We start from the raw sequence: 15,617 nt of genomic DNA, 5'->3' as shown, positions 1-15,617 counted from the left end.
GGGTAAGAATATAACAGCAGGGTTGTTTGTTTTCACATGACTTGAAAGTGTGGGGTTTGGGTTTTTTAAATTTCTTTTTTGTTTTAATTATCAGTGACTAATTTATTAATGATGCTTGATAATAAATTATTATCAAATTATTATCAAAGATTAATCAAGTCTGGCCTCCCTAATATACTCCCTGACAGTTTAGGTCAGTAGTGCTGAGCTCATACTGTTCATGTAAGTGTCTGTACTCCAGATGTCATTTAACTTTGCCTTTGCTCACCACAGAAGTCTGCTTAAAATTTTTCAAAGGCAAATGTAAAAATTTAGAAAGCAATTCTAAATTGAGTGATTGGCTTGTCTGATGGTTCCTTCCCAGGAGCTTGATAATTACTTTTGATAGTGCTGGGGAAGAGAGTAAAAATAAAAGAAACTTAGAATTTGTGATTTCCTTCAAAGTAATCTGGCCTCTGTAATTTCTTGCAGTGGCTCACTTTGTCCAGCTTTTTTTGAGAAGAAGTACTAATTCTTCCTTTCAGTTGTATTAATCTGGTGGAAGTTTCTCCATGCTCTTGCATGTATCCATTTTCATATGACCTACAAGGCTTGTTCTTTATGTATCTTGTGTGTGTTCTTTAGTGTCTTGTAGTGGAATGACTGAGGCTGGAAAGCATCTCTAGAGACTGTCTAATTCAATCCCAGTGCACAAAGCACAGTCAGCTACAGCAGACTGGCCAAAGCCATTTTCACTTGGGTTTTGAGTATCTCCAAGCACGGAGATGACACAGATACCATGGGCAGCCTGTTCCAATGAAGAAAAAAGAATTTGTTTCTTTGTTTATTGCTTTATGTGCTTCAGTGAGCTCTGAATTTTAGGATTCATTTTTGCTTAGAGGAAGTTCKTTTTGTTTCCAGTACTGATTAAAATCTGGCATAATTAAAAAAGAAATMAAAATGTGGACATAAAGAGGTTTGTCTCATATTTTCTTTTTCTGCTATGAAAGCATCATGCAGGCCAGTCCCTCACCTGTTGTGATATCTGCTAYTGCCTGGCTGTGCTTGATACAGCCCAAATCTTGTACATCAGCTCTGCTTTGTGAGGGCACCCCTTTTAACCCAGACAGGGGGCTGGCATGAAGGAGGGAGGCAGGACAACTTAAGACTTAAGATGCAGCGTAAGTATTTCTGCAGCTGCATGGTGAACAAGTTCCAAATCTAGATGAGGTTGGAAAAAAAAGGTTGTTTGCTCTTTTAATTTTTTTTTTTATTAAGCTGTATCATATTTCTATCTGGTTTCACCGGGAAACAGAGCAGAAGCTTGTGCCAATTTGTTTTACCTGGCATAGCAGAAGTCCAGCTTAGCAGCACAATATTTAATTGTGTYGATTGAGGCCTTGGATTCCTTTTTTGGCGGAAAACATCGTCTCGTCTTGATTTTTGGAAAATGTTTTTGTTTCACATCTGTAGTAGATAGTGAATGTAAAAGTGATTGTTGAAATAGCTGTATGGCTTTATTGCTTAAGAGTTTCAGGAAGGAGGATTTGTCTTAGTGGACAAAAGTCAGAGCCTCTCACAACAGTGTGAGCCATCTGCTCACATGTGTGAGGTCTAACGCTGCTTTATATTGCATATGAGTAATTGGTAAAACACAGTGATTTAACTTGCTCTCAAAATTAATAGTTTCATGTTAGCAGTATAGCCGACATACACGTTTCTGTTAGKTACTGCATCAAAAATTGCTTTGTTGGGGAAATATAAAGAGCATGACTGTCCAGCACTTGCTGCTGGASTTGTTCTTTAATACCAAACCTTCAAAGGTATGTCCTGCTGAACTGTTACAGACTTCAAAAAGCCTTTAAGTAGGTACCTAATTAARAATAAGATGCCTGAATACCTTATGATAAAATACTTCATCCTGCACAGAGCTCTGGATTCTGAAGGCTTTGCTGTGGAACCACTAAATTCCCAGTGAAAGCAGTTATATACCTCAATATCTATTGGACTAGGCTTTGGTCTTTTTACTGCRAGCAAATCTGCATTGTATTTGCATATAAAGGTCACTGTGTAATGGCGTGTGCTGCATTATGTCCTGGTTTTGGTTTAGCTTTTACTTACTCTACATTTGTAAACCAATTATAATAGCCATTTGCTTTTTGAACTTATGTCTTTCACTACTTTGTGTTGGAATTCACACCATTCCTTAACACCTTACCGCYTCTTCCATATGCCAGCTTACTTCCTAATCAAATTTACAAGTTTGGTGCAAGGTTAGAAGGGTTAGATAGGGCACTCTGGTTTGGTTTGTGTGGGTGCAAATCGCTTCAGTAAAAGTTCATTATGATTTGTCTTCCAGTCTTTGTGTTATCATGCATTTATTATTMCTTTTTCTAAGTTCTATAACTTTATCGCTTTTTTATCTSATTTTCATTAGATACAATATGAATACCTATTCAACAATTTTCTTTTGAAAAATATCTTTAATTCAGAAAGATGTATTCTTTTTTTTARCCATCATGCTTTTCATRTTCTATAGAGAACAACTACTKTTCTTTTGTTTTGGKTTTKTTTTTTGTTTCTTTTGTTTTTCTTAACCTTTCATATTTCTTTTAACATCTTTTTTTCCTGGACTGTTCATTGGTCAACAGAATTTGTACCAATTCTTACAGCTGTTTTAGATGATTGGTTTTTTTAACACACAAGCTGTTAAATGTGAGAACTGAATACTTTTCCTTTCTTGTGASTCCTGAGGTTAATGGCATCCAGCATTTTGATCTCCATTCCGAACAATAATTTTGTTGATAAGTGACTGGAAGCTATTATAAAACAATTGATGCAGCAGAGAAACAACTAGGTGTATTATTTAGRGTGCTGACCTGTCATATTCTGAATTTAATGAAGTGTATAATTCTATATTTTTATCTACAAAATCTTTTATAATGTTTTCTAGACCCCTTTGCAAATAGCGGTATTTTGGAACTGGGTAAAAWATCCTCCTGGAAGAGAAAGATCTGGAAGATACCTCCAGGATGTAGTTTTGAAAACTATGGATTCATTTCAGAAGTTCTCATGAAAAATTCATCTTGGGCATGGGGAAAATAGAAGTAAAAATATATTTTTCATTTKAATTCTGTTAATTTGTATTCATTCCTATTTCAGAAGCTCAATTCCCAGATGAATTTTGAAGTATGGGCACAGGATAGAAAAAAGTGTAGTCAGTGAATATAGTTTTGGGACAACACAGTGAGAGATGACAGTTTAAAGGGATAGTATTAACTCGAAAAGCTTATTTGTGTTAGAAAATACTGTACCTACAATGCAGTCATGAGAAACATAAGGTTTGTGGTAGCTGGTGGGCATGAAAACCAACATTCCATCTTACACTGCTCTTCTGTAGCAATTTCAAAGGTGCATCAGTTCTTGAAGCGTATGAACTGTTGAATTTCATTTGAAGAAAAAGAGGAAGGTTTATGGTTCCTGGATGAGCAAATGCAATCTCTAATGTCTAGCATGCCCTCCAGTGATATGTATGATGGTAGAAGTTAATTTGCTGTATGTTGTGCTGTAGTCTGATACGCCAAGTTGATAAAGAGTAAAGGATGAATTATCATTCAGTTAAAATGTAGTAAAAAAAGAACCTTGTAGAGAGTTCATGTTAATTTTGAAATGTTAAAATTAAAATGTATGCCTTAGGAAGTGCACTTAGTCTGTCCTAAATCCTGTAGCCACTTGCCGTACCTTGGTATCTTCAGGATCTGACCAGTCAGGATCTGAGTGCTGTTTTCTGTGGGTGGAAAGGGGGCACAAATGCATCTACCAATGATAAAAGCACCCCTCATGAAATTGTAATGTACAATGGCCAGTGCTGTGCTTTTTTAAACTCTGGCTCAGTGCTAAYGTTAAAAAATATGTGGCACTGCAGTTCACAGTGTCTGATTTGCACTATGACATTTCTTCAGTGAAAGGAAAGAAATGAAGCCTGTCAGYTTATCAGTAGAAGTGTATTTGAATGAGAGTGTCTGTGTTGTGAATACAGTTCTGTACATGATGATGTGGAATTTTTCATGTTCTAAATGGGAGCTTTGACAATGTGAGCCTTGTATYATATTTACAAGGAGTTGTTAAAACTGAACCTGAACAACAACATTCAGCTTAGTGAAAGCTTTGCATTTACATGAAATATATGGAAATAGAGTATCAGGAAGGATGCCAACTGCCACTTCATTAAATATAAGACTACCAGTGCAGTTGAATTTACGAAATTCCTKAACAGAAATCTTTTTATGGGAATCCCAGCAGAACACTTTCTTATACTGGAATTATTCTCGCTAGGTTTAATTGCAATGAATATTCAATGCTGATGCTGTCTTTGGTGATCTTGAAAAGGAAAAATCCTAAGGTTCCACATCGTGGAGTCACAGAGGAGCTCCAGACCTGAGGAGGTACCTAGTCCAGGCCCCTTTTCAGGGAAGGGTCAGCTGCAGCAAATTGCCCAAAAATGTGTACAATCTCCAAGGATGAAAACTCTACAAACTTGCTTGGCACAATGTTTCTTAGGGAAAAAGTGCTTTCTAATGTTTAAATGGAGYTGCCCATATTTCAGTGCGTGCACATTGCCTTTTCTTCTGTCTCTGGGGACCACTGAGAACAGTCTTGTTCAGTCTTTACTGCTTTTCACCTGGCTASTCTGCAATAGAGCACCCCCCTTTCCTCTGACCTTGGGTTTTTTTCCRTTTCTCTCTTTTCTTGCTGCYAYCCACCCCAGCCTTGGCACAWAAATTCAGTAGATCCAGTTTCTCTAGTCCATTGAAGTCCCTCTGAATGACAGCAGAACCATCTGCTCTGTCACCACTCCTTCCAGTCTTGAATTGCTGAGGTTATGCTCTGTRCCATGAGCCAGGATCTTAATGAAAAGCAGTACTGGCACCAGTATTGACCCCTGGGGGCTCCATTGAAGTGACTGGCCTCCAGCTGGACTTTGGCCTGCACATCACAGCCCTTAGGGCTTGGCAGCACACACTGTTTTCAGCCACTTTGCTGTCTACTTTCCTGAGTTTCACAGTTTGTGAGGTTGTTCTGGGGAACAGTGCTGAAAGCTTTCCTTAATTCAAGATGAATAACATTTTAGCTCTCTCCCCATCTATGTCCTAACTATTTTATTGTAGAAAACTCTCATGTGGGCTAAGCATGATTTTCCTTCATRAATACATGCTGCCTATTTTCTGCCCCTTCCTGTGCTTCACATGCTGGGAAGTTGATTCCAGGATTATTTGGTCCACCAACTTCCATGAAATAGAGTTGAGGTGGACTTGCCTTTGGTTCTGTGTATTCTCCTGGTCCCTCCTGAGGACAGGAGAGATGTTTGCCTTTTTACAGTCTATTTGAACCTCTCTTGATAGTCAGGACCTTTCAAAGCTGTTCTGGGAGTGGCTTTGCAGTGATGCTGTCCAGGTCTTTGAGCACTCATGGGAGCATCCATCCCATCAGGTCACATGAACTTATGTATGTCAGCTTGTTTAAATCTTCCCTAACCTGATTCTTCTCCAAGGGAAAGTGTTCCTTGCTCCAGAAGAGCAGGGCAGAACTAGGAAGCAGCTTCTTTCTACAGTATCAGCACATCTGTATCCATAATGAAGTACAGGATCATTGGGAACACTGTTTTGAGCATGAAATGCCACCCACATCAAGTATTTGTATTGACAGGAGCATACCAGTCCTATCTACTGATATCTCTATCTCACTCAACCATCCCAGTTATTAACAATTATCTCTATTGGGGAAAAATAGTGAAGATTTGTTTGTGAGGAGAAAGCTTACCCATTTGAGAGTGCAGTCTGAACTGACTAGATGTTCTCTGCTCTCTCATATGAGCTTCAAATATCCACGTAGATGGGCAGTCTACAGGAAGCAMACTTACACAAAATTATAGTTTTAGTTATGGGGATTATAAGTGAATTTCAAATATTAGAATATTGTCAAATCCTAATGCTCAAAAATACTGTTTACTTTAAATTATACTGAAAATTCACTGAAATAAAGTCCTCAGTCACGCATCAATATCCATTTTGTACTTCCTGAGAGAAACCCAATAGTCCCAGCTGAGGCTGGATACTGAATGAATGTCTCTTGGCATCACTGGAAAATACTTTTTCATGAGCTGCTAAGATAATAATGAACTTGATGAAATTAAGTAGAATCTTAAAACTCTTGAATTGTGTATTGATTGTATCTTTATTGATAAATYTTGGAGCTATATGCCTGCTGCAGTCAAAGTAAGGATCTGCCCAAATGAAAGGTTTGGATTGGTCTTAACAGCAGAGTCTGTTCAGTTTTATAATGGTTTCATCTGACATTTGATGAATTTTGATACATGAGGTAAGCAAGGAAAAGTAATTATGATTTTCATGAAGTATGAATTTTGGTTTTACAGGTGCTGTCTACTGGAGTGCTGGCTGTGTCCAAATATCATCCGTATTTGAGCAATGCATGTCCAGCTTGCTTCAGGGGGCAAAAAAGCAGAATTTACTTATTTAAAAGTGTGATTTTCCKTTCTTGAATGATAATGATGCTAAACTTAAATGATTATACTTGGTTAAAATGTAATTTACTATCTCAAATTTGGCTGAGCTCAGCTTGAAACTAAATGTGCAGTTGGTAGTTTAAAAAAAGTGACAAAAGCTGCTAAAATATTCAGCACTAAGAATATCTTTGACTACTTAGATACTTCAGGARCAGTGGCTGAATAGGATAGTCACAGTCGTAATGCACTACAACCTTCTCTCTCATTATGCTGTTTATATCGTGCTTGAATGAAAATATATTTTAGTTCCCTGCAAGCCTCTTCTCTATAGCTTTAAACTTTCAGCAGATGGGAGTGTTAGAGGAACATTTTTGCCTCTGCTTCTGTACTGAACTGAGGATGCCACAGGACTGTGAAAGGATTCAGCCAAATTGCAGCACCTTCCCTGCCCTACTCTCGAGCAGCCCACGCCATTAGCAGCTCTCTCYGTGGTGTCAGAGATGTCATTAGCTTGTCGTGGGAGATCCCTTCAGCTATGCTAATTATTTCAACAAGCTCTATTCACGAGCTTTTCAAACACTGGAGCCTAAGGAAGGAGTAGCTATTCCAGAAAGGTTTTTGAGTGCTGATTTGTTTCTGCACATTCATGTTTCCATGCTGGCTGCAGACATACACGGTAAGAGTAAAACTGTGAACTGCTTAGACAGAAAGATGTAATCCAGATATTTCTTCCTGAAGTCTTCTATTTCATATAATAACCTGATCATAGAGGAAAGAGAAAGGACCCAGTTCATCCTTTACTTTCTGGTGTCCTTATGGAACTGTAGATGGGCTGTAGTGCAAATTCCTGSTTGCATCTGAGGTGCTCTGAAGCTTTAGGATTTCTGAATTTTAGTCTTKTTTTCAGTGGTCATCAGCTCTTGAATTTGCAGCAAAAATATACACTACAGAAAAAGACCTTTGTGGTGAGAGATTTCAAGTGTTCTTCTGTTTGAGTTTGACAAAATTTTATTCTCAATCTAATGTTGTCAACAAATAGTCAAAGGTGTTTTTTTCTGCTTTGTTTTGCTCAGATTCACCCCACTTCTGGAAGAATCTCAAAATCTGAACAACTTCTGCCAGTTTGCTTTACACTGTTGACAAGATACCATTCCATTAAGAACAATGAGCTCCACAACACCAGGTCAGTTTGTTTATATTTATTCCTTGCTCCTGCACAAAACTGTGCTTTAGTAGGAAGTGTGTAATCCTTTGTGCTGAAATGAATTTAGGTAATGACTGATGTCATTACCTCATATGATATGACTCTAATAAAACAGGACAATGGCTGTATAGGCAGAAAAGGCAATTTTGGGGATACCTTATTGCAGTTGAATTGTAATGTCAGTATAATCCTGTAGTACATTTAACACATCTTTTTAGTTTTTATTAAGAAATTGATTAGTCATGATCTGTCATGAGTAGACATTTTGTAGCATTTTAGTTCTTAATATTTGTAATTAGACATTAATTTATTTTTTGCCTTTGCACAGTTGCTTCTTTTAAAGAAAGACTGCAAATGGTATGCTGTTATTTTACTTTTTAGCTCCAAAGTCATCTTTACCCATAACAGGCGCTCTTTGCAGAACTTCACCCTTTAACTATGTGTAATAAACAATGGTCTCTGAACCTGCTTTATCCAATGACTGCAAAATGTGTCACTGCAGGTTCACTTGATAGAAAGCAAACTATCAGTAGCTGTTTAAACTTCCAAGAAAACAGAATGCTGCATATGGAACATGCCTTGACTTCAGTTCTTTTGAGGAGTGAGAGTCCCCAATTCAAATCTCTGCAACGTCCCATATGGTTCACACTTTGTTCACCCACACTTGAAGTATCTATTCCTAGTACTGTTGGTAAAATAACCCTTTACAGGTGGCTTATTTTATGACTGCTTCAGTTTTGTGCAAACAGCCTATAAAAGCATCAGGGAAAACACTGTGATACCTCGTGTGCTCTATTTATCTGTACATACCCTACTGCATAGAAATTTAATTCAGTGAGCATTTTTTTGGGAATTGTTGATTGTAGTATTAAAAATTGGCAATAGCTTTTACATTAAATGGAGTCAAGCTGTTTTCAGGCTTGGTCTCTTTTTCTTACCCTGCGATTTGGTGCATGCAGTGAATTATCCATACAGTGCACGGCAGGGCATTCAGCAGAAAAGCACGTCTTTATCTGGATTGCAGTAGTGCTTAATGTGAAATAATCTTGTACCTTCCTAAAGATGCAGTTCAAACGCCAAGATACTCCAGCTGATTTCGTACATTCTAACGTTTCTTGTTTCATTTTAGATGTAGTCTGTGGGAATAGCCAAAAATGAAATTGGGTCTTACAAAAAGAAAACAAATTTTCCACTATTCTTATTGCTATGAAGGAAGAAGATAACAAATGTGAATGCATATWTATTGTCTGTTTCTGCAGACTACCTGTAAGACAAGAAAGGAAAAACATTCACTATAATCAGATGACTTGTGAAGGTATTTAGACACTTCATAAACATTGCTTTTAGTAGGACTTACGTGCTCCTTAGTGTCCCCCATCATTAGAGTTYGCCTTTGAAAATTCTGAGTTGCTTCAGCAACCATTTCAATACATGTCTGTGGCATGTACAGGAATGCAGAATTCAACAGCAATGTCAGCCATGGGAACCTAATTTTTCTTTCCCTCAGTGAAACAGAAGGCARGCAGGATTTATTTGGGCTTTAGTCTTGCATCCTGCTTAAAGTAAATGCCAGGAACCAGAGGAGGATAAGTGTCTCCATGAAGCGTTTCTTCTGTCTTCCAATTGAGGGAGTCTGAGATGTGTTTTGTACAGTTCTCTGTCACCTTTTGGAAATCACTCAAATTTCTGGTTCCAGTGCAGTTCCAGTAAGAGGCTGGTAGGGAATAGAGTGGTAGAAGAAGCCTGCCATTTCTCTGAGCAGTTAACGTTTGATTAGAATTTTTTAAAAAAATAAAATTTGCTAAATTTTATTATCACATCCATAGTAACTACATCCATAGTAACTAGTACTACATCCATAGTACTGTGGATTACATAGTAGTCCACAGTAAAAGGATGGATTTCCTTTTCCAATTCTCTTCAAGAGTGCTTATTTTTTCATATATGGCCAATGTTTTTGTTCCATTGCAATTGTTGCTGCTAGTTTTCCTTTCTCCTGGAGTTTGTTTTTTATGAGGGTTAACCTTATGAGATRAAGAGATGGAAGGGCGGTTCCATCCTACTTTAAAGGTCCCTTCCAACTGAAACTATTTTATGACTCTGTGATTCCTATGATTCAACTTCCAGCTTAGATTTGAAATATGTATTGCTGTAATTGTTTCACTTGTAAGATGCTCCAGGAGCTGAGGAAGTGTTCCTAATATTCCAAAAGGAAAATTAATGAATTGCYAGTGACATGAGCAGCTTATTCCTGTGATGGTGAACCCCTGGTAGGCASTTCTTGCATTTRTARCTTGTAATTTAAATGACAGCAGCCYGATTGAGATGTGTTTAGTAGGGTTACAGTTGGGGGTTTTGTGCTTTTTCTTTTTTATTCCTGATAATCTTGAGCTTCTTTGGGGAATAGATTGCTATATTCAGTTACAGCCAGTGCTTAAGGCAGTTTAAAATCATTTCGAAGTGGGACACTTTTAAGCACATACAGTATAAAGACAATATTTAAAACCATTCTTTTTCTGTGGTGTAACACCAGGATGCTACCTCATTTGAATGTCAATCTGTGTTCCTTGTACATAAGACCTGTGAAAATCTTCATAATTCATTGTAAATGTTGATATTTTGGGTTATAGTTGTAAGTTACAACAAAATGGTGAATGTATTTTTTCTTTATTTGCAATATATCTAGCCTACATATATATATATATAGTTTTTGTATGTACATTCATACATGCTGTTTACATAGAAGATAAATATATTTTTTTAAAAAAAAGAGGAAGAAAATAGAAGAGAAGAAAAAAGCAAGAGGCAAACTGTTAAATCTGTACTACTCTGTGGGTGAATGGCATAGGCCAGCCCACTTCATGGATGGATTGTTCTCTCAGTGAAAAATTCTGAGAGAAAGGTTCAAGGATTCTGTGCACGATGCCAACTTTCTGTGTTTTTATGATGCTATGTACTAATTGAAAAAAAAAAAAAAAGTATTTCTTCAGAATTCCCGTCCCTACCTAAGTTGTCCAAAAGTCTATTGAAGGACCTCATGTGAAACAAGCAAAAATTATGCATGTTTTATTCAATCATTATCTGAGGAACCTATTTGGACAGAGTTTGTTTGCAGAACCAGTGCCCATAAGTTTATTGTTATATATMCTTATATTGTATGATGCAATGAAAACGGGGCCTCCAGCAGAGCAACATCTACTTGCAACACCTCTGTAGCCCATTAAATTGATCCCAGCTCTTTGAACCTTCAGGGACCAGGCTCTTGATAATCTGTAGAGCTAATAAGTAAATGCTGAATCCCAACAGAGAAAGGTGATGTTTGCTTTGCTCGTTATAAATGGTAAGATCATTAAGGAAATGCTTACGTTCTGTTGCCATTGCATGTTCTGAATTGATTACTGTGCTTAAAAAGCGTTGGTCAGAAAAAGAAAAKATTTATTTCACAGAATCACAGGATGATTAGGGTTGGAAAGGACCCCAATTCAAACCTCTCTGCCAAGGCAGAGTAACCTGCTCTGCAGGTTACACAGGAACTCATCCAGGTGGGTGTTGAATGCCTTCAGAGATGGAGAATCCATGACCTCCCTGGGCAGCCTGTTCTGGTGCTCTGCCACCCTCWACACAAATTTGTTCTTCCTCATGATGAGGTGAAACTTCTTGTGTTACAGTTTATGATGTCCATTGCTCCCCATCCCCTCACTGGGCAGCACTTAAGAGTGCACCATCCTCTTGGCACCTGCCTTTGAGATATTTGTATGCTTTAATAATAATCCCTCTCAGTCTTCTCTTTTCTGGACTAAACGGGCCCAKCTCCCGCAGTCTCTCCTCCTAAGAGAGATGCTTCTGTCCCTCAATCATCTTCATGGCCCTGTGCTGGACCCTCTCCAGCAGCTCCTCGTCCTTCCTGTACCGAGGAGCCCAGAACTGGACACAGCACTCCAGATGTAGTGTGTAGTGACCTTGGCCTTGCTAGGTCCGAGTAGAGGGTGAGGATTACCTCCCTCAACTGCCAGCCACGCTCACGTTACCACTGCCTCTTCTGACCCCAAGGGCACTGTTAGCTCAGTCCACTTGTCATCCACCAACACTCKGAGGTCCTTCTCTGCAAATCTGCTCTTATATGGAATAGTTTTGAGAGAGACTTTTTTTTTTTAATACTAAATATTACCCAGTGYTGAATGAATATACTCACAGGTATGTTTTGGGGTTATCTCTCTCTAAGTGTCTGGTACTTTGAAATACATCTTCTGTGGACATGGTGGTATAGTTGGAGATGGTGCCTGTTGTGTGCCTACCAGCTTGATTTCCAAGGATTCTAATCCTTGGAAAGGATGCTGCTCATCTGAACARGTGATTGTTTAATTTAAAGCACGTGTTGGTTTAATACAGTATTTGGTACATAGATTTTTTCAAAGGAAAACAGCATCTATGGGGAAGGGTGGGTTATAAATATTTCTGTGAAGATACAGATGATATGTTTTCTTTTTGTAACCTGAGAAGGGGAATGAGTCCTGAGAGATCTCATTTCTTCTCCCCTTTGCCTTTTCTGTCGCCCAGATCTTTCTGATTTTGTGYTCTGCTTTTCCCCTTGAAATGAAAATCAATATTGGAATAGTTAAATGAAAAAAAKTTCTGTTAAAAAACAAAGCACCAAAACCACTAAAGATGGTCACGGAATCATTTTCTGTTAGGGAAGAGAGGCAAGTAATATTAATACAGGGCACTAATAAATGATAAAGGGAAAATACCTGGAACTCTTGGCCTTTCTGGAAGTTTTCCAGATGCTGCAACTACTGTTAAATTAGCAGTGTTTAGTATCACAGTTTCCCCATGGAAAACCGCACATCCAGTTTATCCAGTTTTTTCCTTTTACTGTTGTGAGCAGGTGAAATGCTGTTGTGAAAGCTGGCCAGGGAGCTTTTCACTGCCCCTGTTTTCAGCAGCATGTCAACATGTGCCTGCTGCTGGAGAMAACAAGTTMARAATGTGTCTCATTTACTGACATGCACCTAGGTGAAATMAGCTCCTTTATCTGTCTGTAATTACTTAATTAAAATCCAAGTCTGATATTTTGGAAATTGCTGCCTGAACTTCTTTCTGCTCTTCAACAACATCACTTATTTTTTCAGGTCTCTAGTACCTTCTGTTTTTCAWCAGAAAATGATATTTCTTAATAAACTGAGTCGTAGAGAAAGGAGCCATATGCTAAATCCTGCCAGTTCCTACTTTTGGATCACTCTCCTGTCATCTTGATTCTGAATTTCTTTGATAGGCATTTGTTTGTTCCTCATGAGAAATAGCTTTGTTTTCCTCACGGCAAAGCTGACTCCCCCTGTTTTCTTRTTCTGCTTTTCTCTGCATTTTTATAAATAATTTTCCCCATATTAGTAAAGACTAAATATAGAAAAGGTTCCATAATGCAATTTTCTCTACTGCTTTAAAATTAAAATGCGGTGAAAGGTTATATTGCAGTCCAGTAACCATCTCTTCAACAGCAGTTGATGCTATGAACAAATGAATATTTGGATGAATAATCATGTATCTTACTTTAAAATATATTTTGTCAGTTTTTTTGTAAAATATTTTAGACAACTTTGAGTCCAAAATAAAGTAATAAATTAAGTGCCAGAAGGCTAAAACCTCTTTTTCATACATAGATCTATTTGGCAGGTGTTYAGGTTCCTTTGAAGTTAAGTGCAGAATTCTTTTTCAGAATTCTGACTGTAGACTGAAGGAATCACATACATTTGTTCCTTCTGATGACTTTGTGATGGATTTTCCTTAGATTAAAAAAGAACCACATCACAGACTGGGTTAGATATATCTGGTGAATTCACTGAATATGGCCCAATAAGTCTCAGGATTAATAGAGATGTTATCTATGTCTTTCTGTCTATGTATGACAGAGTACTGCAGCTCTTTAAGATACCAAAAAGGAAAAAAATAAAATCTACAAGCTCAGCCTTAATGTAATGTGTGTCAAAGAARGATTCTTCCCTCACAGCACTCTCTGCTCTTTTTAACTTTTAATGCAAAGCATGACTGAGATGTGCAGCTCAGATTTTGACCTCTTGAATCTCCTTACAGAACTCCAAAATAGCTTCAGTCTGACATAAATCTTAAGTTTGCCTTTATGAAATGTAAAAAACATTGCCGTTTATAGACTCTCACTGTATTTTTCTCATAATAATTTAAGCTTGACATCTTTATCTAGGTATTTCTAGGTAAAATCCCAATAATTCACAAGCTCGAATGAAAAATKAGATTCAAAATGTGTTCTGCCACTGGGGATTTAATGTACAAGACTACCAAATAATGAATAAAATGCTCTGTGCATGCATTAGATAAGAAAGCATCATCTTGTTCACTTGCCATAATTAAAGTTTGTAAATACATTGAGCTACTTACTTTGCATTTTTTCTAACTCTTAGAAGTAATTTGCACCATTTACAATGAAAATTGGTAATTAAAGCATTAARGTGTCATAGTTCTGCTCTTATTTGTGCTTTCATACTTGCACAGGTTCACGAAGCTCTATTATTTTATGTGGTAATTCTTTGGATTTTAAATGAATAAATAATGACAGCACCTAGACAGTGGGTTGTGGGATTACTTACTACTTTCAGCAGATTCAGGTTAACTGACAAAAACAAATCTGAAGAGTATTATTGGTACAACTTTGTGGTACTTTAAGATGGTATATGCATGCAAACTTTTAACTTACAAATACATAAAAAATTCCTATCTCTTCAAACAGGTATTGTACTTGACAATTAGAGCTATATTGCTTTTTTCTTTTGGGAGTCAGTTATTAATATTGGCTGCTGAATCTTTTTTGTCTGGGAATTTCTCTTTCAAAATAACCATTTTTTTGATCTGTGTAGCCAAAGCACAGGTCTGACTTTTTGACCATTAGCACCTTAAAAGATAAATTAGTTTTCTGAAAATAAATCTTGAAAGGTAGAGATTCTTCAGAATGGCTATTTTAAGTCAGAGGTGAAAACTTTTTCTCATTCCTCAGTGCTCATGTAGAACGTTCACCTCTAGAAACAGCCACCAAATTTATTGTCCAGTGACAAAACACAGTATTCCACTGTCCTTTTTGCTGATTAGTAGTTCCTTTAAACAAGGTGATGCAGTTATAGTTTCATTGGAGTCTAGTGAACTTTGAATAGGTAAATGCATGTGTTTATATTTTGAGTGACCTTAGAAAAGCAAATCAGAAGATTGYATTCTCTCTGGAGAGTGAAAGTATGGTGTTTTGTAACAGTGTTGATAATTAACCATTGAAATATGCTGGAAATTAGTGGAAAAACTAATTCCTCATGTGGCTCATTGTTACAAACTATGAATCCCAGCAGCCACCTAGAAGTTGCTTTGATTGTCACGAAGAGTATGACAAAATTTTCATGTGTTTTCACTGAATAGAAGTCTGCCATCACTCTAAGTGAGTTTGGAAAGCCTCCAAACTCAGAAGTTTGGATTCCAGTCTCACAGGAAATATTTAACTAACTTTGCYTTTATTACTTTTCTGTCTGTAATCCTAAAGTCATTGTGCTTGCTGGAAGCTTTCACAATGGGAGCATCCTGTGCTGCCGCATGAAGGCCTACCTTTGCTTGAAGCAAACTCTTCTGGCATAACCTGTTAAATCTTTCCTATAGGTATAGGAAATATTTAGTATAAGAATTTTCTCTAGGAACAAAAATATTGTGCGATTCTAAATCATGTCAGAATTTGAAGCTCAACTAAAGAGATGTCCCTTTGCCATCTGATTTCAGCAGTTAACATGTGTCTTCCAGTGCTCCAATTCCATATGGTCCAGGGCCTAGRTTTTTATGTTATTGGAGGAAGGAGGGGCTCGCTACCATCACTGAATTTCCTGCCTAGGCAGCTGGATTGCCATATATACA

The 15,617-nt window shown here is 37.5% G+C and overlaps 1 protein-coding gene across 2 annotated transcripts in view; it reads left to right on the top strand.

The window, feature by feature from the left end:
• Positions 1–7,579: 7,579 nt before the first annotated feature.
• The window catches only part of HDAC9 (histone deacetylase 9), a 242,643-nt gene continuing 234,605 nt past the window's right edge, over positions 7,580–15,617 (top strand). For both annotated transcript variants that reach the window (XM_057371625.1, XM_057371619.1), the window contains exon 1: positions 7,580–7,685. In XM_057371625.1, the coding sequence (XP_057227608.1) occupies positions 7,667–7,685 (19 nt within the window). In that variant the 5' untranslated portion in view covers positions 7,580–7,666. The remainder of the gene's footprint in view (positions 7,686–15,617) is intronic.

Source organism: Malurus melanocephalus, unplaced genomic scaffold (genome assembly GCF_030028575.1).
Source record: "Malurus melanocephalus ecotype Western Australia unplaced genomic scaffold, MMel_1.1 scaffold_150, whole genome shotgun sequence".
In the NCBI taxonomy this organism is placed as follows: domain Eukaryota; kingdom Metazoa; phylum Chordata; class Aves; order Passeriformes; family Maluridae; genus Malurus; species Malurus melanocephalus.
Note: the sequence above shows the minus strand (reverse complement) of the source record. Positions and strands in the feature narration are given on the sequence as shown.